This window comes from Bos grunniens, chromosome 19 (genome assembly GCF_055505025.1).
Source record: "Bos grunniens cultivar Pamir isolate PY7600 chromosome 19, Bosgru_T2T1.0, whole genome shotgun sequence".
NCBI lineage: Eukaryota > Metazoa > Chordata > Mammalia > Artiodactyla > Bovidae > Bos > Bos grunniens.
In genome coordinates, this window is record NC_141183.1 from 36,797,500 (window position 1) to 36,824,403 (window position 26,904).

General features: G+C 44.7%; 1 protein-coding gene across 1 annotated transcript; it reads left to right on the forward strand.

Moving 5' to 3' along the window:
• The first annotated feature begins 19,847 nt into the window (after positions 1-19,847).
• On the forward strand, positions 19,848-26,352 carry TM4SF5 (transmembrane 4 L six family member 5). Its single transcript, XM_086359391.1, has 5 exons — positions 19,848-20,243; positions 24,864-24,944; positions 25,482-25,618; positions 25,863-26,046; positions 26,128-26,352. The coding sequence occupies exons 1-5, from the start codon at positions 20,070-20,072 to the stop codon at positions 26,140-26,142; spliced, it is 591 nt and encodes a 196-aa protein (XP_086215517.1). The 5' UTR covers positions 19,848-20,069; the 3' UTR covers positions 26,143-26,352.
• Positions 26,353-26,904: the final 552 nt, after the last annotated feature.

Genomic DNA, 26,904 nt, shown 5'->3' on the forward strand with positions numbered 1-26,904 from the left:
ATGTAGGTTCAATCCCTGGATCAGGAAGATTCCCTGAAGAAGGGAATGAAAATCCACTTCAGTATTCTTGCCTAGAGAATCCCATGGACAGAGGAACCTGGCGGGCTACAGTCCATGGGGTCGCCAAGAGTAGGACACGACTTAGCACACACATACATACATATATATATAGGTGGGTGGTAAGTGTTTTATATATATATATAACATATATTAACATATATATGTTATATATTTATTTATGGGCTTCCCTGGTAGCTCAGCTGGTAAAGAATCTGCCTGCAATTCAGGAGACCCTGGTTCGATTCCTGGGTCTGGAGGTTTCCCTGGAAAAAGGATAGGCTACCCACTCCAGTATTCTTGGGCTTCCCTGGTGTCTCAGATGGTAAAGAATCTGTTTGCAATGCAGGAGACCTGGGTTTGATCCCTGGGTTGGGAAGATCCCCTGGAGAAGGGCATGGCAACCCACTCCAGTATTCTTGCCTGGGGAATCCCCATGGACAGAGAAGCCTGGTGAGCTACAGTCCATGGGGTCACAAAGAGTTGGACATGACTGAGCGACTAAGTACAATATATATATACATATACATGTATATATAATAGAATCAATAGAATACAATATATATTCTATATATAATATAGAATACTATTTATAATATATATATATAAAATAGAATCCTGGTGGAGGGAAGGATGGTCAGAGGAAGAAGAGCCTGCCCTGAGAGAAAGAAGTGCTAAGGGCAAAGGAAAACCAGGAGGGTTCAGAAACAAAGAAATGGTACTCAGCTGTGCCAGACAGCTGAGACCAGGTCAGGTCAAGGTGAAGAAATGTCCCCTATACTTCACAGCAAAGACATGAGAGTATTCAACAGACCAGTGGTGGCAGCCTTGAGAAGGTAGCTAGTGACATGGAGGTGAACTGGAAGGAACAATTGGGCAACTTAGAAGATACAGAAAACACGGAGAAGAAAATTCAAATGACCCTCAACCTCAACACCCAGAGATGACCATCGTCGCCATTTTGGTGTGTCCACAGTCCCTTTCATCAGAATGTGTATTATTTGGCTGTGCTGGGTCTTCACTGCCGCATGTACGATCTTTTAGTTGTGGTATACAGGATCTAGCTCCCTGACCAGGGATTGAACGAGGCCCCCTGCCTTGGGAGCGCAGAGTCTTAGCCACTGGGCCAGAACACACACATTTTCACAAACTTCAATCATATTGTACCTCACGTTAACTAGCTTGCTTTTTTAAGAAACCAATACGTTATGAATAAGTTCTCAAGGAAGTTTATTCAAGGAATAAACATCCTTGTTGTTGTTCAACCTCTAGGTCATGTCCAACTGTGTGACCCCACGGACTGCTGCATGCCAAGCTTCCTTGTACTTCACTATCTCCCAGACTCTGCCCAAACTCATGTCCATTGAGTTGGTGATGCCATCCAACCATCTCATCTCATCCTCTGTTGCCCCCTTCTCCTCCTGCCCTCAATCTTTTCCAGCATCAGGGTCTTTTCCAATGAGTCAGCTCTTTGCATCAAGTGGCTAAAGCATTGGAGTTTGAGCTTTAGCATCAGTCCTTCCAATGAATATTTAGGGTTGATTTCCTTTAGGATTGACTGGTTGGATCTCCTTGCAGTCCAAGGGACTCTCAAGAGTCTTCTCCAGCACCACAATTTGAAAGCATCAGTTCTTTGACCCTCAGCCTTCTTCATAGTCCAACTCTCACTTCTGTACATGACATGTCATTAGACAGTCTATTTTCATAGATGGATGTGTTAGGGGAAGCACACTGATTGAAACTGCCCACCCTGGCCAGGCACCATAGTAACCATTTGCATGAGTTGTTTTATGAAGGGAGATCCTGATAAGGAATACGGAACTAATAAGCCACCACCAACCGGAAGAGTTAGGGAAAGGTGGAAAGGAGACACTGGGTGTCCATCCACTTCGCAGAATCCCTCTCGCTAGCATCTATCTTGGCTGAGCGATGTGTGCGCCACCAGGAAAGATGCTGAATTAGAATGATTGGCCAAAGACCACCCGGAAACTAATCCCATCACCATAAAACCCGAGACTGCGAGCCACATGGCAGAGCAGTTCTCCTGTGTTCCCTTACCCTACTGCTCTCCACCCGGGTGCCCTTTCCCAATAAAATCTCTTGCTTTGTCAGCACATGTGTCTCCTCGGACAAGTCATTTCCAAGTGTTAGACAAGAGCCCAGTTTCAGGCTCTGGAAGGGGTCCCCTCCTGCCCCAGATGTACATTAGTTTACTTTATGAATGTGACACAGTCTAGTGGGACACTTAGGCAGTTCTCAATTTTTTTCTCTTTTAGGAGGATGTAGGAAGTGTCCCAGTGGGGAATCAAACTGAACACAAGACTGTCTCAGCCTCCCTGGAGGGCGTGGAAGTTGATATGCTTGAGACACTTCACATAGAGCTTCTGGCCAATGAAGGAGGAAGTCAGTTTGCAGGGCTTGGGGTAGATGCACAGGATGAAGAAGACAACATCGTCTGTGTAGGGTGCGAGTCCCAAGCTAGCTTCGTGGACTCAGATCTGAGGCACAGAAGACAGGAACTACAGCAGAAGCCAAAGAGCTGCTATAAAGCCACAAAGAGGACAGCACAGAGTCTAAAGCCCAGAATCTACGTCACACACTTTCCCTGGCAACACGCCAGAAGTCCACACTTAAGACACTCATGGACTTATCCCCACACAACTCTGTTTGTCCCCTCTTGGGTTCAGTCTCTTACCTCCTCCCTTTCCTGCCCCAGATTCTCTCACTGGACCCTCTGGGATTTAAGGTCAACAAGAACCTCCAAAGTGTCCACCTCTTCTCTTGTTTTTCTCTTTGCAATCTCTTTTTTTTTTAATCTAATGTACAGATCTTTAATGAGTATTGGTACAGAGATTACTAAGATTAATGCCAAGTTTTTCACTGGAAATAATATAGTTGTTACTCTTATTGTTTTCCACAAAGAGAACTGTTGTTTAATAGAAGCTGCAATACCAATACAAACAATACAATACAATAATGTATTGTATTGTACAATAAAATATTATATTATACAACAATACAATGCAATACAAAGATTTATTGTATGTCATGTAATAAAGGTTGATATCAAATTTAAGTTTAAAATGCTCATATTCATATGGTAAAATGCTTATAATTCAAAAGGTAAAAATCTCAAAGCTGAATGGAACTCTAATCCCTTTGCCTTCTTGCTCTCAGATGTTTGGTTATCCTCCGAAGCTCCCTTTGAAGAGGTATTTTCCTCCCACATTCCACACATTCTGGGGTGAGGCCGTTGTCTTCCTTATCTGTTTTTGCTTTCAAAAAATTTCTCCTCCCTTCAAAACCCCAGCCTCTCAGAAGCACCTGCCAGAAGCCTAGACCAGCCATCTCCCTGCCTTGTGGCAATCATCTTGCAACATCTACCAGTTTCATCAAAGGCTTATGCATTTGGCTTATATTTACTTCTCTATCATTAATCATGTCTTTGTTTGTGTAACTGAGACATCCTCTGAGATAATGCATCCAGCAGCCCAACATCTCAGTTCCTTGTCCTCTTCTCTGCCACCCGACCTCAGCCACATGCTGAGGTAACTGCACCTCTTCCAACCTTCGGACTCCCAGCACTCCACTCTATCCATCCTTCCAGTCCACTATCTGATATCCTCGGTTCAACAATCCTTCAACCTTTGGTTTCTCTAGTCCATTGTCCAGTCCACATTTTCACTGTCCACCACCCTCTTCACATCTTCACATCCCACTTAACCCAGCTTAAGTTCAGCTGTCCATAACTATAATGATTCCTTTGTGTACACTCTTCTTTAAATTCTTTTGTTATCTTATTTATTTACTTGGCTCCACCAGGTCTTAGTTGCAGCATTTGTTGTTCAGTTGCTAAGCCATGTCTCACTCTTCTCGACTCCATAGGCTGCAGCACACCAGGCTCCTCTGTCCTTCAGTATCTCCCAGAGTTTGCTCAAATTCATGCCCATTGAGTCGGCGATGCTATCTAACCATCTCATCCTCTGCTGCCCTCTTCTCCTTTTGCATTTGATTTTCCCTAGCATCAAGGTCTTTCTAGTTCTCTGATCAGGGATTGAACCCAGGCAGCCTGCACTGGGAGCTCGGAGTCTTAACCACTGGACCACCAAGGAAGTCCCCTTTGTGTACACACTGTTAATTCTCTTGTCCTTCTCCCACCATCTTCTATACAAAACTGCAAGAAGGATCAAGTCAAATTCTACCAACAGTGAGACTTTCCCTGAGCTACTGAGTAAGGCTGAGGATAAAAGACTGTGTTGACAAATCTCACTTTGAATCTGCAATGATGAATCACAAGCAGGTTCTTAGCATGCCTGGCAATCCTATGGCTTCCCTGCTCAATACTGTACTTTTTTCTGCTCTCTGAAATTCCCCTTCTTGCCTCGAGTGATGATACTGCATCCTCCAACCTCCATTAGTGATATGAAAACTTGTTTTCCAGAGGAAAGAGAAACAATCAGAAAAGAACTTCCTCATTGTCCCACCAGTGCCTCTTATGATAGCAATTTCTTACAATTTCCTTTTTTCTATTTTGGTCCTCCATGTTAAATTCATTCGTGTTAAATGTCTGGTCATCCTTTCTTCTCCATTCACATCCCAAACCATTTCGATGAAAGTACTTTCATCTTGCTGAGATAAGGCCAAGCCCAATGGTCATTACTCAGCCTCTTAGCAGCATTTAACAGAGTTGTTAAATGCATTCGCTCTTCGAACCCCTGTGTTGGCCTCTGGGATAGCACACTGTCCTGGTTTTCCTCCCTCCTTACTGGAGGATCCTTTTGCTGGCTCCTCCTCCAGCCTGTTTTCCTATCTTTTCCTTTCTCTGATTACACTCCTTCTCCCATCCCTTCACCTATCTTTCCTGTGCTTCTTCGTGTTTATGAATGGCCCCTGCCACCCCATCACTAAGTCTTAGGGCTCATCAATGCCCACAGCCCTCAGTAGATTCCAACGGCTCTACATTCAAAATTTACCCCAGGGACTTTCCTGGTGGTCCAGTGGTTAAGACTCTGGGCTCCCAATGTCCCAAGTTGGATCCCTGGTCAGGGAATAGATCCCCCCACGCCGCAACTAAAGATACTACATGCCGCAACTAAGCCCTGGTGTAGCCGAATAAAACACAAAAACAAAACTCTACCCCAAATCTGATGTCTCGTCACCCTTCTCTGTCTTTACCACACAGTTCAGGCCACCACTATCCTTCACCTGCACCACTGCAATAACCTCCTCACCTGTCTCCCCTCTTCCAGTCTTACTCTCCTTCAATCCATTTTCCTCATAACAAAGGGTAGCACCCCTGCTCCAGGCTGCCCCATGGCTGCCCCACGACTCCGATGATGGCCTTCAAAGCCACCTCTTCAGCTTTTTCCTCACCCACCGAGCTCCATCCACTCTGCCATTCTTCACTGTGCCCATAGCAGGCTAAGCCTGTCTCCCCAGGGACATTGCACTAGCTGTTGCCTTCACTGGAACAGTCTTCCTCCCAAAGCCCGCATCCTTTCTGAAGGTCACTGCCTCCGAGAGACCTCCCCCGACCTCCCTAACGAAAATAGCTCTAAACACCTGTCAATTTACCTCCTTATCATGTTTTCTTTTTCTTCATAACAAATATTGCTCTCTAAAGTTGTATAAGTATTGTTGACTTGCTTACTGTCTGCCTCTCGTCACTGAATCCCCAGCATATTGAACAATGCCTGGTACACAGTAAGTGCTCCATAAACTTTTGTTCTATGAAAGAAAGAAAAGGTTGGGGGGGGGGTGGGGAGGGAAAGAAGAGAGGGAAGAAAGAGTGCCGAGGTCCAGCCCCGGCTGATCCAGGGTATTCGAAGGAGAGACGGCTTCGGCGACTATTTATTTATTCATCAAAGATATAAAGAGTAATAAAATGAGGATAGCTCAGTAGGAAATTCAGTGGAGAAAAGAAGCTGAGTAGCTTGGTTTACATGGAAAATCAATATAACCAGTGACATCAGGTTAGCTCTGACCACGGAGGCCGCAGGCGCCCTCTCGAATAGCAGAAGGTGCCCCACCTTAGACACCTTCTCGAGTGGGTCTTAGAAGCCCAGGCAAATAAATGGTCGCAGAGGATATCCGTGCTCCAGATGGAGACTCAGCTGGAAGTTAAGGGGAAGAATGACATGGGGAGACCAAGCGTTGGTGAGCAAGGCCCGTAGCTTTATTTTCAACAGGGGCTTTTATACCCTAAGTTACACATAGAGGATTATAGGGGATGCAAAGTCAGCAGTCTTTGATCCTTATCAAAAACCAGGGTTTCTTTCCTGCAAATTTATCGTATACAAATGGTTTAGGTGATTTACATCATCTTCTGGCCAGAAGGCCTATTAACATTTTATGACTCTGGACAAAGACTTATCAACCGTAAGACTTATTTTCTCTAAGTGTAATTATTTTAAGGTTTGGCACCATCTTCCGAAGATAAAATTGCACTCCTATAGGGCGGATGTGTAATGGGTTTACAACAAAGGAAAGAATTTATTACCTTAAGGGTCTAAAGTTACTAGTACCAAGGCCACTACTTATTTTTTCTACATACCAACTATATTAATTAATACACATTCAAGGATACAATTCAGGGGATGTGAAAACTTGGCAACAAGCATTGGCTCATCAATGAAATCTTTTACTAATTTTATTCTGACAGTTTCTAACTCTCTGAGAGGCTCTAAGCTATTTGAATATCTTAAGCTTCCCGTGCCTTTCGAGGCTGGGAGACTGTAAACAATCGTATGCATAGCTGTAGGAGTCCGGGTAAATTTGTCAGGCGAGTTAGAGAGCCATCTGAGGGGTTTGGATTTAAACACTCCTAATTGCCCAGGAACTTTTATTAATTGGAGCTGTAAGTTAACTCTTTGACAGAGAGAGCGAGATGGTGGTAGGGGACAGCCCCCAGTAAAGTCAGAGGTGAGAGCACAAAGCAATAAAGTAGGCAGACTCTGGTTTTTTTGGGGTAGATGCTCGAGAATATTCAGGGGGACTCCTGAGGCTTGATCCCGCCTTTGCGTATGCCGAGCCTCCTTCTTTATGACCTTTGTCACAAGTGGAATGCCTCACCAGCTCCCAGCAAAAGAGGGGAAGGATAGGCAGGGAAACAAAAAGCCTGAGAAAACAAGTTTTGGTTAAAGCCAGCTTAAATCACCAGCTCCTCCCTTCTGCATATTCCATCAATCATACTGATGGTAGCATAGCAATTATAAACAGAAGAATCTGCCAGGCCTGAGTACACGTTCCAGCTTAACTGGTGTCAGCTTTGGTTTTAAGCAAGTTACTTAATTTCTCTGAGCCACATACACCACTTTGGCAAATTTTTATGGGTGACTACATCACAACAGGGGCATTATGCCATATCTGTTGTGAGGATTATATATAAAATAACATATTAAAAGTCTCTGGCATTAGTTGTAAGTGCTAATTATAAGCACTCAGAAATCTGGAGTCATTTCCACCAGTTCTTCCATGTCTTTCAAGTTTTGCCATGATACATTCTCATTACCTATTTATAACCTTCAGTGTTTGCAATTTGGATTTGCTGCTTTGGGTTTTTATTATTATTATTATTTGGCCACGCCATGCAGCATGAGATCTTAGTTCCCTGGCCAGGGATTGAACCTGTGCCCTGTCCAGTGGAACTGTGGAGCCTTAATCATTGGACCAGCAGGGAAGTCCCCGAACTATTTTGGGGCTTTTAGAAGGTTGGGTTTTCTTACTTAAACATTTGTAAATTTCTGGTTTGCTGCATTGTGGTCAGAAAAGGTGGCCAGTACAATTTCAGCTTTGAAGTTATCTGGTATTTCCTTCAGAGCCTAATATTTTATCAATATTTATAAATGTTTCATTAACGTCAAAAAAGGTGTGTTCTCCACTTATAAGATACAAAGTTCAATAAATATCATTTGAAGGCAAGCTCCAGGATGGAGACTTTATTGCTGCATTCCTGGTATCTAGCAAAGGGCATGGTGCACGTCATACACATTTGATAAATATTTGTTGAATGAGTGGCTAATTAATCAATCACCTTATTATCATTTAGATTCTCAATACCTTTGTACCCTTGGGTAATTTTTCTTACTTCATCTACTACAGACTGCTGAGTTATGCCACAGTTTCTCGCTACTATTATATAGTTCTTATAGCTACATATAGCTATATGTTTGGTTTCCCAGGTTATCTATTTTGACTTTATATATTTCAGTACAATATGATTTTGTGCCTAAAGCTTTATCATTGTTATATAATCAACGTAAATATACCCTATAACAGTATAAAATGAACACTTAACATTATCTATACTATATGCTTTAATTTTATTATGCACTTATTATTTTGAATAATCAAAACATAATAATAAAATTCAAAATACCCAATAGGACCCTTCCCTGGTGGTCCACCGGCTAAGACTCCACACTCGCTAGGTAGGGGGTCTGGGTTCGATCCCTGGTCAGGGAACTATATCCTGCATGCTGCAACTAAGACCCAGTGCAGCCAAATAAATAAATAATTGTTTTTAAAAAAGTGCAATCATACATTTTCATAAAGGTGAAAAGCAATTTTCCTTTCCCTCTTGTCTTCCATATCTTGTTTCTCTCCTGTGAGGCAACTACTGTTAACAGAATTTTGTTGATTAGCTTAATTTGAAAACTTTAATTTTTTTCATAGAGAAGTTTAAAATATTTTCATGAATTGTTCTGATCCACATATTTGGTATAATCAGTCATCTTACTGTATGCTTTCTCTTTCTTATGCCTCTTGATACTTTATCTCCTGCTATATGGATTAAATTTTCTTTGTGTTTATCTTCTCTGGAACTTCTTAAAACATATTGCTGTTTAGTCGCTAGGTTATATTCAACTCTTTTGCGACCCCATGGACTGTAGCCTGCCAGGCTCCTTCTTTCCATGGGATTTTCCAGGCAAGAATACTGGAGTGGGTTGCCATTTCCTTCTCCAGGGGATCTTCCCAAACAAGGGATTGAACCCACATCTCCTGCATTGGTAGGCGGGTTCTTTACCACTGAGCCACTGGAAAGCCCAACTGGCACGTCACTCTCTCATAACTCCATTTGCTCAGTTGTCAACCAAACTTGCAAAAATCTTTTCACAAGCCAAGAGGGAGGGAAAGGGGCCTTGTGTTTAGGTATTTGTGATACACAGGGCGCCCTGCAGTCTTGCTACCATAGCGCGGTCCTTGGAACAGGAGCCTCAGCATCATCCAGCTGCTTTTAAGAAATGTAGACCCTCAATAAAAAAAATCTACAAACAATAAATCCTGGAGAGGTGAGGAGAAAAGGAAGCCCTCCTGCACTGTTGGTGGGAATGTAAATTAGTGAACAGTATGAGGAACGGAGAACAGTATGAGGTTCCTCAAAATACTAAAAATAGAACCGCCATATGATCCAGCAATCCCACGCCTGAACATGTATCTGGAGAAAAATATGGTTCAAAAAATGCATGCACCCCAATGTTCACTGTAGCACTGTTAACAGCAGCCAGTACACGGAAGCAACCTAAACGTCCATCAACAGAGGAATGGGCAAAGAAGATGTGGTGCCTATATACAATGGACTATTACTCAGCCATAAAAAGGAATGAATTAATGCCATTTGCAGAGACATGGATAGACCTAGAGACTGTTACACAGAGGGAAGAAAATGAGAAAGAAAAAAACAAATATATACTATCTCTTATATGTGGAATCTATAAAAATGGAATAAATTAAATCATTTGAAAAGCAGAACTAGAGACACAGATGTAGAGAACAAACTTCTGGATACTAAGGTGGGGGGGCATGGAGAACTGGGAGATTGGGATTGACATCTATACACTACTATGTATGAGACAGATAGCTAATGAGCACCTATTGTGCAGCACAGGGACCTCTACTCAATGCCCTTTGGTGACCTGTATAGAAAGGAAATCCAAAAACAGAGGGGATATATGTATACTTATAGCTGATTCATTTTGCTGTACAGCAGAAACTAATACAACATTGTAAAGCGACCATGCGCTATGCTAAGTTTCTTCAGTCATGTCAGATTCTTTGCAACCCCATGGACTGTAGCTTGACAGGCTCCTCTGTCTATGGGATTCTCCAGGCAAAAATACTGGTGTGTGTTGCCAATTCCTTTTCCAGGGGCTCTTCCAGAACCAGGGGTCAAACCCTGGGTTTGATCAAACCCAGGAGAGATCAAACCCTGGAGTTCTGTTAAGGCTCCTTCATTGGCCAGTGGGTTCTTTACCACTAGCGCCTACTCCAATAAAAATTAATTTAAAAAAATGTAGACTCTCAGGGCTCCCTCAGCCCTGATGAGTCAGAATCTGCATTTTAACAAGATCCCCTGGAGGTCTGTATAAAATTAAGCTGAGAGCCAGGGAGGAGCCCCTCTTGCCAAGGTCTCAGTGTGGTTCTGGCTCTGTAACCACAGGATCTAGAGTAGCCACCGGCCCAAGTTGCTCCCCATCACATCACATTGCTGATTTCCCTCATAAAATTCAGCAAAGTCTTGGGACTTCTCTGGTGGTCCAATGGATAAGAATATGCCTTGAAATGCAGAAGCAGGTTCAATCCCTGATCGGGGAACTGAGACCCACATGCTGCAGAGCAACTAAGCCCTCGAGCCACAACTAGAGTCTGTGCTGCAATGAAAGATCCCACAAAGAGGGCTTCCCTGGTGGCTCAGTAGTAAAGAATCTGTCTACCAATGCAGGAGATCAATCCCTGGTCCAGGAAGACCCCATATGCCTCAGAGCAACTAAGCCCAGGCACCACAGCTATTGAGCCTGTGCCCAAGAGCCCAGCAAACACGACTACTGAACCCATACGCCACAACTACTGAAGCCTGTGCCCTAGAGCCGCTGCTCCCCAACAAGAGAAGCCACCGCCATGAGAAGCCTGGGTACCTCGACTAGAGAGTAGCCCCCGCTCACTACAACTAGAGAAAAGCCTGCACAGCAAGAAAGACCCAGCATGGCCAAAAATAAACAAATAAAATTCTTTTAAAAGAGATCCCACATGCCACAACTAAGACCAGATGCAGCCAAATAAATTAAGACTTTTTAAAAAAATTTAGAATAGTCTCTAACTTTTAGTTGACTGCCTGTCTCCCAGAGTATAACATAAGCTACAGGGAGGGACCTTGTCTGGCAAGTTTAGTGCTGGATCCACTGAGTTCAGAACTGGGCCTATACAGAGAATTTCTTGAGCCATCTCCAGAGGCAACACACACTATTATTTTATGTACTGCTAAGAAAGAATGCTGCCTGCTACGTGATAGAACAATGCTTTCCTAGCACTTGAAATGTTTGTTGTATGCTAATTAAAATTTCTTCTAAAAAAGTCATGTTGATGCATACATGAAAAGAAAACTGCAAGTAAATTGGTTAAAATATTTCCCAAAGTTCTTCAAAATCTGACTCTTGTGATTTGTTTCCTGACTGAGTCATAGATAACTGTTTTTACACACAAACCTGACTGCTGTGCCATCAAGGGTACTGGTGATGCAGCATTTCTCAGAAGAGCTCCCCTACTGTCACCAAGATTTTCTCCCAAAGTGCTGGTGCTTTCTTTTTTAAAATTTGTTATTTATTTTTGGCTGTGCTGGGTCTCTGTTGCTGCATGCAGACTTTGCCTAGTTGCAAGTTTCTGACTGCGGTGGCTTCTCTTGTCGTGGAGCACAGGCTTATTTGCCCTGTGGCATATGGGATCTTCCCAGAGCAGGGATAGAACTGGGGTCCCCTGCATTGGCAGGTGGATTTTAATCCACTGGATCACCAGGGAAGTCCGTGCTTTCTTGTTTTACCACATGGTATCCACAGAATCAACACCTTCACTCACTCCAATTTGTGTTCCACTACTTTGTTTCCGTGACTTTCTAAATATATCTTTAGCTTTTTTGTCTCCCTTTTAAAACACAATGCAACCTTTATTGAGACTTCAAAATTGAAATATAGTTGACATATAACATTGTATTAGTATATTGTATTAATTGTATTCCACTAATGTATTTTAAGTTTACAACATAATGATTTCTTGTACATATGTATAGGGCTTCCCTGGTGGCTCAGCTGGTAAAGAATCTGGCCGCAATGCGGAAGACCTGGGTTCAATCCCTGGCTTGTGAACATTCCCCTAGAGAAGGGAACAGCAACCCACTCCAATATAGAGGGCTTCCCTGGTCGCTCAGACAGTAAAGAAACTGCCTGCAGTGCAGGTAACTCGGGTTCCATCCCTGCGTCGGGAAGATCGCCTGAAGAAGGAAATAGCAAACCACTCTAGTATTCTTGCCTGAGGAATTCCATGGACAGAGGAGCCTGGAGGGCTACAGTACATGGGGTCGCAAAGAGTTGGACACAACTGAGTGATTCTATATATATACATATGTATATACTACAAAATGATGACTACTGTAAGTTTAGTTAATATCCATTACTTCACATAGTTATAATCTCTTTTCTCATTATGAGAATTTCTAAGATTTACATTCTTACAGATCTTGAGAACAGATGTGTGGTTGCCAAGAGGGAGGGGGAGTAGGGGAGGGAAGGACTGGGCGTTTGGGATTAGCACAGGCAAACTATTATATATAGGGGGGGATAAACAACAAGGTCCTACTATACAGCCACCTGAACCAATAAATGCTTTTTGTTTCAGTAGAGTTGAGTTTCTGTGACCTGATATATTTCTTTAAAATGGACTCTGGTCATGGCAGGCAATACATGATTGACATCTATACTGTTGTTAATATAATTTTTAGAATTCACTCTATATATTTTCTCTTTAAAAGGATTTTTGAAACTTATATTTTGTGTTCTAACTAAGTTTATAAAAATTATTTACAGTTATGCCAAGATTTCCCCATTTTGGAGTTTTCATTTCATGTCTTTGTAAGTTAAAATATCTTTAAAAAAAAAAAAAAAGGAGAAGAAGGAGTCACAGTGGTATTTCCAAACCCAAACATTCTCAGAAATTCTGTTGCCCCTCAGATGCAAAAAGAAACTTGGATACGTATAAAATAATTGACTCACAACTTGTGACATAAATGTAGACGTTGTTCTTTTGTCTCCTGGGCTTTGAGTGTCACAGAGAAGTCTCAGGCTTGATTGCTTTCTGTTCCTTTTTAGGAAGATTTTTCTTTACTTGTGACATAAATGTAGACATTGTTCCTTTGTCTCCTGGGCATTGAGTGTCACAGAGAAGTCTCAGGCTTGATTGCTTTCTGTTCCTTTTTAGGAAGATTTTTCTTTTTTTTTTTTAATTTGGGGTATAGGCTTCCCTTATGACTCAGCAGGTAAAAGAGTCTCCTTGCAGGTTCAATCCCTGGGACGTGGAGATCCCCTGGAGGATGGAAATGGCAACCCATTTCAATATTCTCACCTGGAGAATCCCATGGACAGAGCAGCATGACGGGCTACACAGTCACGGGCCCACAAAGAGTTGGACACGACTAAGTGACTAAGCACACAGGATAGTTGCTTTATGATGTTGGGTTAGTTTCTCTGTACAATGAAATGAATCAGCTATGTGTATACAGCTATATTCAAGAATCAGCTATATTTGAGATCCCCAGTGGCTCAGCAGTAAAGAATCTGCCTGCCAATGCAGGAGAGGCCGGTTTGATCCCTGGGTCAGGAAGATCCCCTGGAGGAGGGCATCACTACCCACTCCAGTATTCTTGCCTGGAGAATCCCCATGGACAGAGGAGACTGGCGGGTTACAGTGTATGGGATCACAGAGTCAGACAGGGCTAAAGCAACGGAGCACAGCACAGCACGATCTTTGCAGTGAAGTAATGGCAACCCACTCCAGTGTTCTTGCCTGGAGAATCCCAGGGACGGGGGAGCCTGGTGGGCTGCCGTCTATGGGGTCGCACAGAGTCAGACACGACTGAAGTGACTTAGCAGCTGCAGCAGCAGCAAGTAAGTCTAGGAAGCTTTTAACTTCGCTGAGATGTATTCTTTAATTCAGATATTTAGTCAGGATGGATCTGGGTTCAGTTCACGTTAAAAAAAAAATAATTTTATATATTTATTTATTTACTTTGAGCTGTGCTGAGTCTTTGGTCCTGCAAAGGCTTTTCTCTAGTTGTGGCAATCCAGGGCTACTTTCTAGTTGCAGTCCACAGACATCTCATTGCAGTGGCTTCTCTTGTTGCAGAGCATGGGCTATAGGGGATTCAGGCTTCAGCAGTTGTGGTTCCTGGGCTCTAGAGCACAGGCTCAACTCTGTAGCATGTGCCATCTTCCCAGACCAGGGATTGAACCCGAGTCTCCTGGCATTGACAGGCAGATTCTTTATTACTGAGCCACCAGGAAAGCCCCTGTTCACTTTCAATACTTTACCTGGGATACAGTACACCCTCCAGCCCGATAACTCAAGTGGCGCCACACCCTGGAGAAACTTCCCAGCACAGATTTGTCACCTGTGATGTCACTCCCACCAGTTCTGTTCTTATCTTTGGGAGCAGCTGGTTTCCTGACCTTGTATTTCTGTTTCCTCACTCATGTTCCCTTACAATGTTTTTGTTGCTGGTCCTCTTTCCTAATCTTCCGGTCCTTTTCTTGTGCATTTTGCTCAAGTTTATCCTTAGTATCCCTCACCAGCTCTGTCCCACTTTCAGTCCTGTTCTTTAGTGCTTCTCGCATGGACTTTGGTTATCTTTGTGCATTTTGAGTTTCCAGGCAATTCTCTGTCTCTCCCAAAAGAGAACCACTGGTGCCTTTTCATCTCAGCCTTTCGTTTCTTAAAGTTCTCTGCTCCTACTTCCAGTGAAAACCTTCCTGAAAATTCCTTTCAAATCCTACAGTAAATATTTCTCAAGAATTCTGTTTCTTTCTTTCAGTCTTCAGGAAAATATGCCCTTCCTTTGTTTTGATGAAAATTTTCAGAATCTCTATAATGTTTTTAACATTATTTCATGCACACAAAATTGCACAAAATGTAATATAAATAAATACCTGTAAACCACACAACTTTTCTTTTTTCTCTCTTTACTTATCCTGAAAAGCAGAATCATCTCTCAGACTCAGGACTGATGAACTTGTAGACAAATATGCAGCTTGCTTTTGTCCCTGTTCCCAGTCCACTGGGACAATGGCTACAGTGCAAACACCTGCCAGATGGGCATCACAGCTTCTCTGGTGGTTCAACGTCACTTCCAGTGACTCACCAGAAACACTGGTCATCCGCCTCTACTTGCCAATGCTTGTGCTTCTTCCTCCTGTACTGTTTCTGAACAACTATTCTCTACACAATTCTCTTCCTATGGCTTCTTTAAAAAATATATCTATATATTTATTTATTTGGATATGCTGTGGCATGCAGGATCTTGTTCCCTGATCAGAGATTGGACCCAGATTCCCTGCACTGAGAGACCGGAGTCTTAGCCACTGGACCACCAGGGAAGTCCCTTTCTTCCTATGGTTTCTGTTTATTTATGGATGCAGCTGCTCCATGGCTTCTGCTCACTCCTGCTTTCATACTTTTCTCAGTTTCTTTTATACTTTTCTTAGTTCTGGGCCACCCCTCTGTCTGATGACTCTCAGGTTGTCTGTAGTCAACTTTCTCAAGAATGAAGATCCAATTTGTTGATCAGTCATCATTTAGTGAGGGTACCTCTCTCTGTTGGGCAGAGTTCTTACCTTCTGCAATCATACAGGTCTCTGGTTTCATGTCTGTTTTTGGGTCACCTACTTTTTCTTGGATCAATCAGCTGTGGCCTAGATGACAGGATCTGTGTCAGTCAGCTATTGCTGTGCTACAAAAAAACCCCACAAAGTCTTCAGTTCAGTTCAGTCAGTTCAGTAGCTCAGTCATGTCCAACTCTTTGTGACTCCATGAATCACAGCATGCCAGGCCTCCCTGTCCATCACCAACTCCCAGAGTTTACTCAAACTCATGTCCATTGAGTCGGTGATGCCATCCAGCCATCTCATCCTCTGTCATCCCCTTCTCCTCCTGCCCCCAGTCCCTCCCAGCATCAGAGTCTTTTCCAATGAGTCAACTCTTCACATGAGGTGGCCAAAATACTGGAGTTTCAGCTTTAGCTCAGTCCTTCCAAAGAACACCCAGGACTGATCTCCTTTAGAATGGACTGGTTGGATCTCCTTGCAGTCCAAGGGACTCTCAAGAGTCTTCTCCAACATCACAGTTCAAAAGCATCAATTTTTCAGCACTCAGCTTTCTTCACAGTCCAACTCTCACATCCATACATGACCCCTGGAAAACATCATAGCCTTGACTAGACGGACCTTTGTTGGCAAAGTAATGTCTCTGCTTTTTAATATGCTGTCTAGGTTGGTCATAACTTTCCTTCCAAGGAGTAAGCATCTTTTAATTTCATGGCTGCAATTCCAGTAGTCATTTCCACATGACTACTGGAAAAACCATAGCCTTGACTAGATGGACCTTTGATGGCAAAGTAATGTCTCTGCTTTTTAATATGCTGTCTAGGTTGGTCATAACTTTTCTTCTAAGGAGTAGGCATCCTTTTATTTCATGGCTGCAGTCATCATCTGCAGTGATTTTGGAGCCCAGAAAATAAAATCTCTGTTTCCACTGTTTCTCCATCTATTTGCCATGAAGTGATGGGACCAGATGCCATGATCTTTGTTTTCTGAATGTTTTCTGAATAAAAAAGCTTTAAGCCAACTTTTTCACTCTCCTCTTTCACTTTCATCAAAAGGCTCTTTAGTTCTTCTTCACTCTCTGCCATAAGGGTGGTGTCATCTGCATATCTGAGGTTATTGACATTTCTCCCGGCAATCTTGATTCCAGCTTGTGCTTCCTCCAGCCCAGCGTTTCTCATGATGTACTCTGCATATAAGTTAAATAAGCACGGTGACAATATACAGCCTCCTTTTCCTATTTGGAACCCGTCTGTTGTTCCATGTCCAGTTCTAACTGTTGCTTCTTGACCTGCATACAGATTTCTCAAGAGGCAGGTCAGGTAGTCTGGTATTCCCATCTCTTGAAGAATTTTCCACAGTTTATTGTGATCCACAATAAACTTTGGCTTTGGCATAGTCAATAAAGCAGAAATAGATGTTTTTCTGGAACTCTCTTGCTTTTTCAATGATCCAACAGATGTTGGCAATTTGATCTCTGGTTCCTCTGCCTTTTCTAAAACCAGCTTGAACATCTGGAAGTTCATGGTTCACATACTGTTGAAGCCTGGCTTGGAGAATTTTGAGCATTACTTTGCTAGTATGTGAGATGAATGCAACTGTGTGGTAGTTTGAGCATTCTTTGGCAATGGACAATGCCAAAGACCATTCAGGTATGACCTAAATCAAATCCCTCAAAATTATACTGTGGAACTGACAAATAGATTCAAGGGATTAGATCTGATAGACAGAGTCCCTGAAGAACTATGGACAAAGGTTTGTGACAGTGTACAGGAGGCAGTGTTCAAGACTATGCCCAAGAAAAATAAATACAAAAAGGCAAAGTGGTTGTCTGAGGAGGGCTTACAAATAGCTGAGAAAAGAAGAGAAGTTAAAGGCAAAGGAGAAAAGCAAAGATATACTCATTTGAATGCAGAGTTCCAATCAGTAGCTAGGAGAGATAAGAAAGCCTTCCTCAGTGATCAAGGCAAAGAAACAGGAAAACAATAGAATGTTTTGTTTGGGAAAGACTAGAGATCTCTTCAAGAAAATTAGAGATACCAAGGAAATATTTCATGCAAAGAGGGGCACAATAAAGGATAGAAACGGTATGGACCTAACAGAAGCAGAAGATATTAAGAAGAGGTAGCAGGAATACACAGAGGAACTATACAAAAAAGATCTTTATGACCCAGATAATCACGATGGTGTCATCACTCACCTAGAGCCAGACATCCTGGGATGCGAAGTCAAGTGGGCCTTAGGAAGCATCACTATGAACAAAGCTAGTGGAGGTGATGGAATTCCAGTTGAGCTATTTCAAGTCCTCAAAGATGATGCTGTGAAAGTGCTGCACTCAATATGCCAGCAAATTTGGAAAACTCAGCAGTGGCCACAGGACTGGAAAAGGTCAGTTTTCATTCCAATCCCAAAGAAAGGCAATGTCAAAGAAAGTTCAAACTACCACACAATTGCACTCATCTCACATACTAGCAAAGTAATGCTCAAAATTCTCCAAGCCAGGCTTCAACAGTACGTGAACCGTGAACTTCCAGATGTTCAAGCTGGATTTAGAAAAGGCAGAAGAACCAGAGATCAAGTTGCCAATATCCACTGGATCATCAAACAAGCAAGAGAGTTCCAGAAAAACATCTACTTCTGCTTTATTGACTATGCCAAAGCCTTTGACCGTGTGGATCACAATGAACTGTGGAAAATTCTTCAAGAGATGGGAATACCAGACTATCTTATCTGCCTCCTAAGAAATCTGGATGCAGGTCAAGAAGCAAGAGTTAGAACTGGTCATGGAACAACAGACGGGTTCCAAATCGGGAAAGGAGTATGTCAAGGCTGTAGATTGTCACCGTGCTTATTTAACTTACATGCAGAGTACATCATGAGAAACACTGGGCTGGAGGAAGCACAAGCTGGAATCAAGATTGCCGGGAGAAATATCAATAACCTCAGATATGCAGATGACACCACCCTTATGGCAGAGAGTGAAGAAGAACTAAAGAGCCTCTTGATGAAAGTGAAAGAGGAGAGTAAAAAAGTTGGCTTAAAACTCAACATTCAGAAAACAAAGATCATGGCATCTGGTCCCATCACTTCATGGCAAATAGATGGGTAAACGGTGGAAACAGAGATTTCATTTTGGGGGCCTCCAAAATCACTGCAGCCATAAAATTAAAAGACACTTGCTCCTTTGAGGAAAAGCTATGACCAACCTAGACAGCATATTAAAAAGCAGAGACATTACTTTGCCAACAAAGGTCCCTCTAGTCAAAGCTATGGTTTTTCCAGTAGTCAGGTACAGATGTGAGAGGTGGACTATAATGAAAGCTGAGTGCCAAAGAATTGATGCTTTTGAACTGTGGAGTTGGAGAAGACTCTTGAGAGTCCCTTGGACTGTAAGGAGATCAAACCAGTCAATTCCTAAAGGAATCAGTCCTGAATGTTCATCGGAAGGACTGATGCTGAAGCTGAAGCTGATACTTTGGCCACCTGATGTGGAGAACTGACTTACTGGAAAAGACCCTGATGCTGGGATAGATTGAAGGCAGGGGGAGAAGGGGATGACAAAAGATGAGATGGTTGGATGGCATCACTGACTCAATGGACATGAGTTTGAGCAAGCTCCAGGAGTTTGTGATGGACAGGGAAGCCTGGCGTGCTGCAGTCCATGGGGTCACAGAGTCAGACAAGACTGAGGGACTGAAGTGAACTGACAAGAAGGAACAGAAAAAACACCACCATCTTCTTGGTTTCTTTCCAGGAGGAAGCGTCTCTGTGGGGCTAAGAAGCAATGAGGCTACCACACATTGTCTTAGTGTGTTCTTTGTTACAAAATGCTTTTCACCCTCACTCCTTTTTTTTTTTTTTGGCTGCACCATATGGCATACAGGATCATAGCTCCCCAACCAGGGACTGAACCCAGGCCCCTGGCGGTGAGAGTGCAGAGTCCTAACCACTGGACCACCAGGGAATTCCCTATTTAATCCTCACCACCAGCCCAAGAGCCCAGGAGCATCACTATGCCCTTTATACAAACAAGACAACTGAGATTTAGAGACATTAAGGGGTTTGGGTAAGTCACAAAGCAGGTAAGGAGCTGACGGAGGGTCTGTGGCGAGGTGAGCGCAGAAGAAGAGGAAGAACACACCGACTCCATGCAACTTCCTCTGTGGGTCAGCCTCCCCCAGCTCGTCCACCACATCCTCCCCTTGGCCTGCGTCTCTGCAGCAGCCCCACGTCTCCTGCCCCTGTCCTTTATCATCAGCTGCTGCCAGCTTCGCCACACCTCCTCCCCGACCTTTGCTCCTGGCTTGTTTTTTCCTCTGGACTCGGGAACCTTGGGTTCACTTTCACTCACCGCCTGTCCTTTCCGAGAGCCTCACCATGTGCACCGGCAAGTGTGCCCGCTTCGTGGGGCTGTCTCTCATCCCCCTCTCCCTGGTCTGCATCGTGGCCAACGCCCTCCTGCTGGTGCCCAACGGGCAGACCACCTGGACCAAGGACCACCTCAGCCTGCAAGTCTGGCTCATGGCTGGCTTCGTTGGCGGGGGCCTGATGGTGAGAGGACTGGCCAGGGCACATGGGCCATGGGAGGGAGCACCACTCTCTGGGGTCCTGACCAGGAGCGGGAGAGAGTGAATGGAAAGGATGGTGGTGGCTTGGTGGGGACCGGGAGCCCATCCAGCCTGCCCCCAAATGCTAAGCACTGCGTAGGGTTGCTGCTCGGCCCCAGGGTCCTGAGCTGAACGTCTGAGCTGAATGAGAAGGAAGGAGCCTCACTGCTCTCAACTGTTTCCTCCTGGGTAGGGAGCTGGTCCTCCCAGCCCTTCCCTGTCCCCACTGCTGAGCAGATGCTGGGAACACCTCATGACAAGGGTTGAGACAGAAGGAACAGCTGGTTCCCAGGGAGGTTATCGGGTTAAGATAATAATGGCCTCAGTGTGTGTGTGTTGGGGGGTGGGGGGTGGTTTACAGTGATAGCATGGTGTCTGGAGCCAGGTAGTGATGTCGCAGATCAGTCATTCTACCTATCAGCTCAGTGTCACCTCCTCCACTTCCCTGTCCAACATTTCTGGATGCCCACCACGCACTGGGCACTAACAATAAACTCAGAACCTAGGTCAGTGTGGTGGAGAAGGGGTCCCCGTTGCTTTCTGGAGACCAGGACCTGTCAGGAAAAGTGGGGGAAGGTGAGACACAGATTTCCCGGATTTCTTAACCCCTGTTTGCCAACCCCTCCCTGTGTAGGGGAACTTTTTTGTTTGTGCTCCGCATGGCATTTGGGATCTTAGTTCCCCCACCAGGGATTGAACCCATGCTCCCTGTAGTGGAAGCACAGTCTTAACCACTGGACCACCTGGGAAGTTCCAAGGGACTGTCAAGTGAGTTTAACACCTTTATGGCCTGAAGGCAAAAGATTTATCCCCCGCACTGTTCCCCACTTCTCAGCAGGGCTGACTGATGAAATTCTCTAGGGGAATGCTTCATCTTTGTTTCTTTTGCTGACCACAGCTCCGTTCGCTAAATGGGGAATGAACTGAGCTTTTCCTTTATACAACAATCTCCTCTTACCAGGGCTTCCCTGGTGGCACAGATGATAAAGAATCCGCCCGAAATGAGGGAGATCTGGGTTGGGAATATCCCCTGGAGAAGGGCCTGGCAACCCTCTCCAGTATTCTTGCCTGGAGAATTCCCATGGACAGAGGAGCATGGCGGGCTACAGCCCATGGGGTCACAAAGAGTTGGACGTGACTGAGCGACAAAGCACCCCTCTCACCCCCTGCCCCAAGGCCTTTTCTCCTACTCTTCCTCTCGCATGGATTTATGGCAGTTGGACTCCACTCCATACCTCTGATCTCAACCCTCTTCAAGACATCACACTTCTCCCAGCCCTACTCCCTCACTTCCTGTCATATCACACCCCTTTGCCAGCCCAAACCAACACCACCTCCCCACAATCTCACCAGCCTGCTTCTGGGAAGCAGGTGAGATCAGCGGTGGGCAGAGGCCAGAGCATCTACACCCCCGAAAAAGCACAGTGAGGAATTTGAATTTTATTATAAGTGCAGAGTAAACTACTGAAGGACTTTCTAGCTTTTTAAAAGTCATACAGACAACTTCCCAGATCCTTAATATACAGTTCAGTGAATTTTTATAGAGGGGACATACTTATGTTCTGGGCACTTAGATCAAGATCTGGGTCATTACAAGAATCCCAGACAGGCCTTCTACCAGGCCCTACTCCACACTGCCAAGGGCCCCACTATCCTGACTTCTACCCAGAGGTTAGATTTGTCTGTTTAGCACTTTATATAAATGGAATCCTACACTGTGGACACTTTTGTTCTGACTTCTTCAGATCAAAATTACATATGTTTGTGAGTTTCATCCATATTAGTATACAATACTGTAGTTTATTATTTCTTATGCATTCCATTGTGTAAATATTACCACAATTTATTTAAACATTCTACTGTTGATGGATATTTGGATAGTTCCAAACTTGGATTTATTCCAAATAATGTTCTCTAAACATTCCTATAAATGTCTTTAGGTGAATGTATGTTTGCATGTCTATTGGATAGATACCTACAGAGTAAAACTGCTGAATCTTAAGGTACGCAAATATTCAGTGCTAATAGATATCACCAAAGAGTTGTCTGAAGTACTTATAGCAATTGTATTCCCATCAGTAAAGTATGAGAGTTCTAATTGCTCCATATCCTGTTGGATATGGCTGGCTGCTGGGTGGATAGTGGACAGTAGGAGGTCAGCAGTGGCTGCAGGAAGATCAACTGAGGTTACTACAATTGTCCAGGAGAGATAACAATGGTGTGGACAAGTCCAGTGGCCACGGAGATGGAGAAAAGTAAACAGACCCAAGCTATAAACTCAGTGCTTCCTCCTGCTTCTTCAATTACCTCTTTTCACTGAGACAAAAAAAGAGCAGAGAGTGAGACAGAGGAGCTCAGAGAAAAAAAGGAAATAAACACTTTGGCTAAAAAAGCAAAAATTAGGGACTTCCCTGGTGGTCCAGTGACTAACACTCTGTGCTTTCAGTGCATGGGGCCCAGGTTCAATTCCCAGTCAGGGAACTAGATCCCATATGCTACAACTAAAGAGTTCACATGCTGCAGCTAATAGATCCTGCATGCTGCAACTAAGACCTGGTGTGCATGCCATCACTCAGTCATGTCCGACTCTTCGTGACCCTATGGACTTGGTCCCCCACCAGGCTCCTCTGTCCATGGGGTTCTCCAGGTAAGAAAACTGGAATGGGTTTCCAGGTCCTCCTCCAGAGGATCTTCCAGACTCAGGGGTTAAACCCATGTCTCTTACAGTCTCCTGCATTGACAGGCAGGTTCTTTACCACTACTGCCACCTGGGAAGCCCAAGACTTGGCACAGCCAAATAAATAAATACACAAACTTTTAAAAAATCACAAACAAGGAAGTCATTTGAAGTTGATAAATCCAAAAGATAAATCCAGGTGTCTCTGGGTCCAAGAGCCTCCAAGTAAGTGATATAACCAGACAGGCTAAACAAGGGGGCCCGCTCTGGCCCCAGACCTGCCATGAGACAAGGAAGAGGGAAGAGCGTCTAGAGGAAAGTTTACTCAACTCTGCAGGTGTTTCTGTAAGGTTGCTGTGAATGATGTAATGGAACTAAAGCTCTCAGCTTCTCCCTTGGAGAAGACCCAAATGTTGCCTTATTGGTGTGAGATAGACAAGGAAGACAGGGAGGCAAAGATCCAGACAGCTGCAGAATTATAGAGATGGGAGATAAGCAAAGAACCTGGTTGGGTGCAACAAAGCTAAGGCTGAAGCCAAAGGGAGGGCTCCTCAGACACCTTCATAGAGTTCAGTCTTGACAGGTGACTATTTGAGGAGACTCTAAGGGACTGGATCAGGGAAAAGATCAATTGAAAGTGAAGTTCAATCTGGTGGTAGCAGGACTTCCCTGGTGGTCCAGTGGCTAAGACTTTGCACTCCCAATGCAGGGGAACTGGATTTGATCCCTGCTGGGATCAAGCTGAAACTAAAGATTCTGCATGCCTCAGCAAAGATCAAAGATCCGTTTGCTGAAACTAAGATCCGTTGCAGTAATAAAAAAAAAAAATCTGGTAATAGCAATGTAGGATTGAGTATGGGCACAGGGCAAGAGACATGGAAACCCAACAGGGAGAATGAGCACATCCTTCTTGTGGGAGGTGACTGGGGACTAACTGGGTGGAAGAAAGGACTGACAGATTCAAGAGCCACTGAAGGACTTGAGGTCTGGCTCGGTATGGAGGATTCAAGTTTTCAGGACTGAGTGACCTGGAGGATATTTCCACTGATGGAGACAAGAAACCCAAAGGGAGATGAATTTTGGGGGGAATAAACTGTGAAGTCAGTATGAGGTTGGATGAACTTGAGTTAAAACCAAGACATACAAATGAACAGACCCTTCAGGCAGTCAGATCTGAATTTGAAGGTATTGATTCGGAGACAACTATTGTTAGAAGCAGCAGCTGACACCCTGGTAGGGGGTGGGCTCTCTAAGGACTACCACAGGAGAAAGAAAGACAGGATCAGGGTTGTATCTTGAGGATTCCCACCCTTCCCATCAGAGTCTTCACTTACATACTCCTCCACCCTCTATCATAATCCCAGTTCACCAGACACTCCAACACCACTATTCCTTCCTGTTGCCGAGGGACTTTATACTTATTGACCATTTATTCTGAGTTAGTCTTCACATCAAGTCAACCTGTTATTTCATTAAATCCTGACAACAGCCATGGGAGGTACGCAGACCCATTTTACAGAGGACAAAACTGAGACCCAGAGAGATGAATAAATTCATGGAGTGTGAAATGAGCACAAGTTTGGCATCAAACCCAGGCTTCCTGATTCCCATTCACTTGGGCACCTACTATATACTGAGATTTATGGGGGATATAAGGATATTGGGGCTCTACCCTCCTGGAGGCTACAATCTGGACAGAGATAAGTTGGCACATAAATACAGATAAACTTAAAGCAGAGCCCCAGAGTATTGCAGGAAAAGTAGAGATAAGGTCTCCTTATAGTTCAAAGGGCTGAAGGCATCACAGGAAACTTCCAGGAGGAGGTAAGCATCGATGCAAGTTGGGGACCTGCTGGCCTTGCTATTACATCGACTCTCCTCCAATAGGTACTTTGTCCGGGAATTTCTGCCGTCCGGGCCGGGGGCAAAGGCTGTTGTGGTGCAGGCTGCTGTGGAAATCGCTGCAGGGTAAGATCCAAATTAAGATGGGGCTCAAGGGACTTTCTTGGTGGTCTAGTGGTTAAGACTCTGTGCTCCTAACACAGGGGGCCCAGGTTTGATCCCTGGTGGGGGGAAATAAGATCCCATATCCCATAGGACACAACTTTAAAAGACTAGTAAATTTTTAAAATAATAATAAAGACAGGATTCAGCTTCGGTCTTTGAACCGGTTTTCGAAGAACCACATCTAAAGCCGTGGTCTCTCTACTGAATTCCCAGCTTCATGAGCACCTCTGCAGAGTCCTAGGCTCCATCTCACCACTCCCTCGCACCGACAAATATTAGGCTTCAGTGGGCCTGACCAGAGGGGACTACAGCCCCCTTGAAACTCCATGGCCACCGGCTCTTAGGATTAAGCGGAACTCCAGTCCCGGCATTTGACGGGAAGTGTATTTTTAACGACACTGGAAAAGACGGGGTGGCGGGGGGACGGGGCCAGGCACGGTTTGCCCACGAGTAGGTAGGGGACGGCCCAACACACCTCTCATTGCGCTGTGCATGTAGATGCTGCGCTCAGTCTTCTGCTCAGCTATCGGGTTGCTTGGCGCCATCTACTGCCTCTCGGTCTCGGGAACCGGGCTCCGAATTGGACCACAGTGCTTAATGAACGGCTCCTGGGATTACCACTTCCAAGACACCGCGTAAGGCTTAGCCTGTATTCGTGGCCCTGCCCCATTCTCTGTCTCTGCCCACCTGCCTTTCCCACGCGGACCGGGGAACCTAGGCCGGACTCGGCTTTGAGACTGCTTCCTCCACGTGGGCCAAACGAGCTCTGTGCATATCCCCCTCGGCGCCTGCGCGGGGCGGGAAGCCCCAGGTTGGGGGTGGGGGGGAGGCGCGCTCCGAGTGACCTCCTGCTCTCGCGTGACCCTGCCCCACCCGCAGAGGCTCTTACCTGCTCAACCGCACGCAATGGAACTTGTGCGTGGAGCCGCCCGATGTGGTCCTTTGGAACGTGACGCTCTTCTCGCTGCTGGTGGCCGCATCGTGCCTGGAGATCTTGCTCTGTGGGGTGCAGCTGGTGAACGCATCCATTGGTGTCCTCTGTGGCGATTGCAGGAAGAAGCAGGTGGGACGGTGTGGGATGGAGCTAGCAAGGAAACCTATCTGCTCCCTGGCTGTGTCCTGTCCTCACTTTATCTTTCCGCAGGGCTCCTCTCAGTGAGGCTCCATCTACGTGATCCGTCGCTCCTGGATACCCACCTGGCCCGCCTCAACCCTGGAATAAACTAGAGTATTTAGAGTTCTCTTCCGCGTCTCAGATTGTGCCCTTATACAAGGAGTGTTGGAAGGCCTCCAGGTACACCGTTGCTTGGGGCTCTTATACCTTGCTTGCTATTTTCTTAATAAATACTGAGCTGTTGGTGCACTGAAAGTACTGTATAAACAAGACAGGCAAGTTCTGTGCTCTTAAAGAATTTAACATTCCAGGGGTTAGAAGATGGACAGTTTTTAAAAGAGGCAATAGATTATTTCAGTTGGTGATAAGCACTTTTTAAGAACATGGAGGTATTGGGGATAGATATTCACTGACGCATGACCTTTTTCATAAGACAAAGTTCAAGAAAGAAAAATTGGACCTGAAATCTGGTGGATGGGCTAATCATCTGGACTGTTGGGAGAGTCCAGGCAGAGAGGGCAGCAAGGACAAGGACACTTAATAGGACTCAATGTACAGAAAAGCCACTGTTTGAGTTTTGTAGGGGGAAGAAAAGGAAACATATGGAAAAGACAAGCTTCCCAGGTGGCTCAGTGGTAAAGAATCCACCTGCCAAAGCAGGAGATGAGGGTCTATCCCTGGATTGGGAAGATCTCCTGGAGGAGGAAATAGCAACCCACTCCAGTATTCTTGCCTGGGAAATCCCCTGGACAGAGGAGCCTGGTGGGCTACAGCCCATGGGGTCATAGAGTCGGACTCCACTGAGTA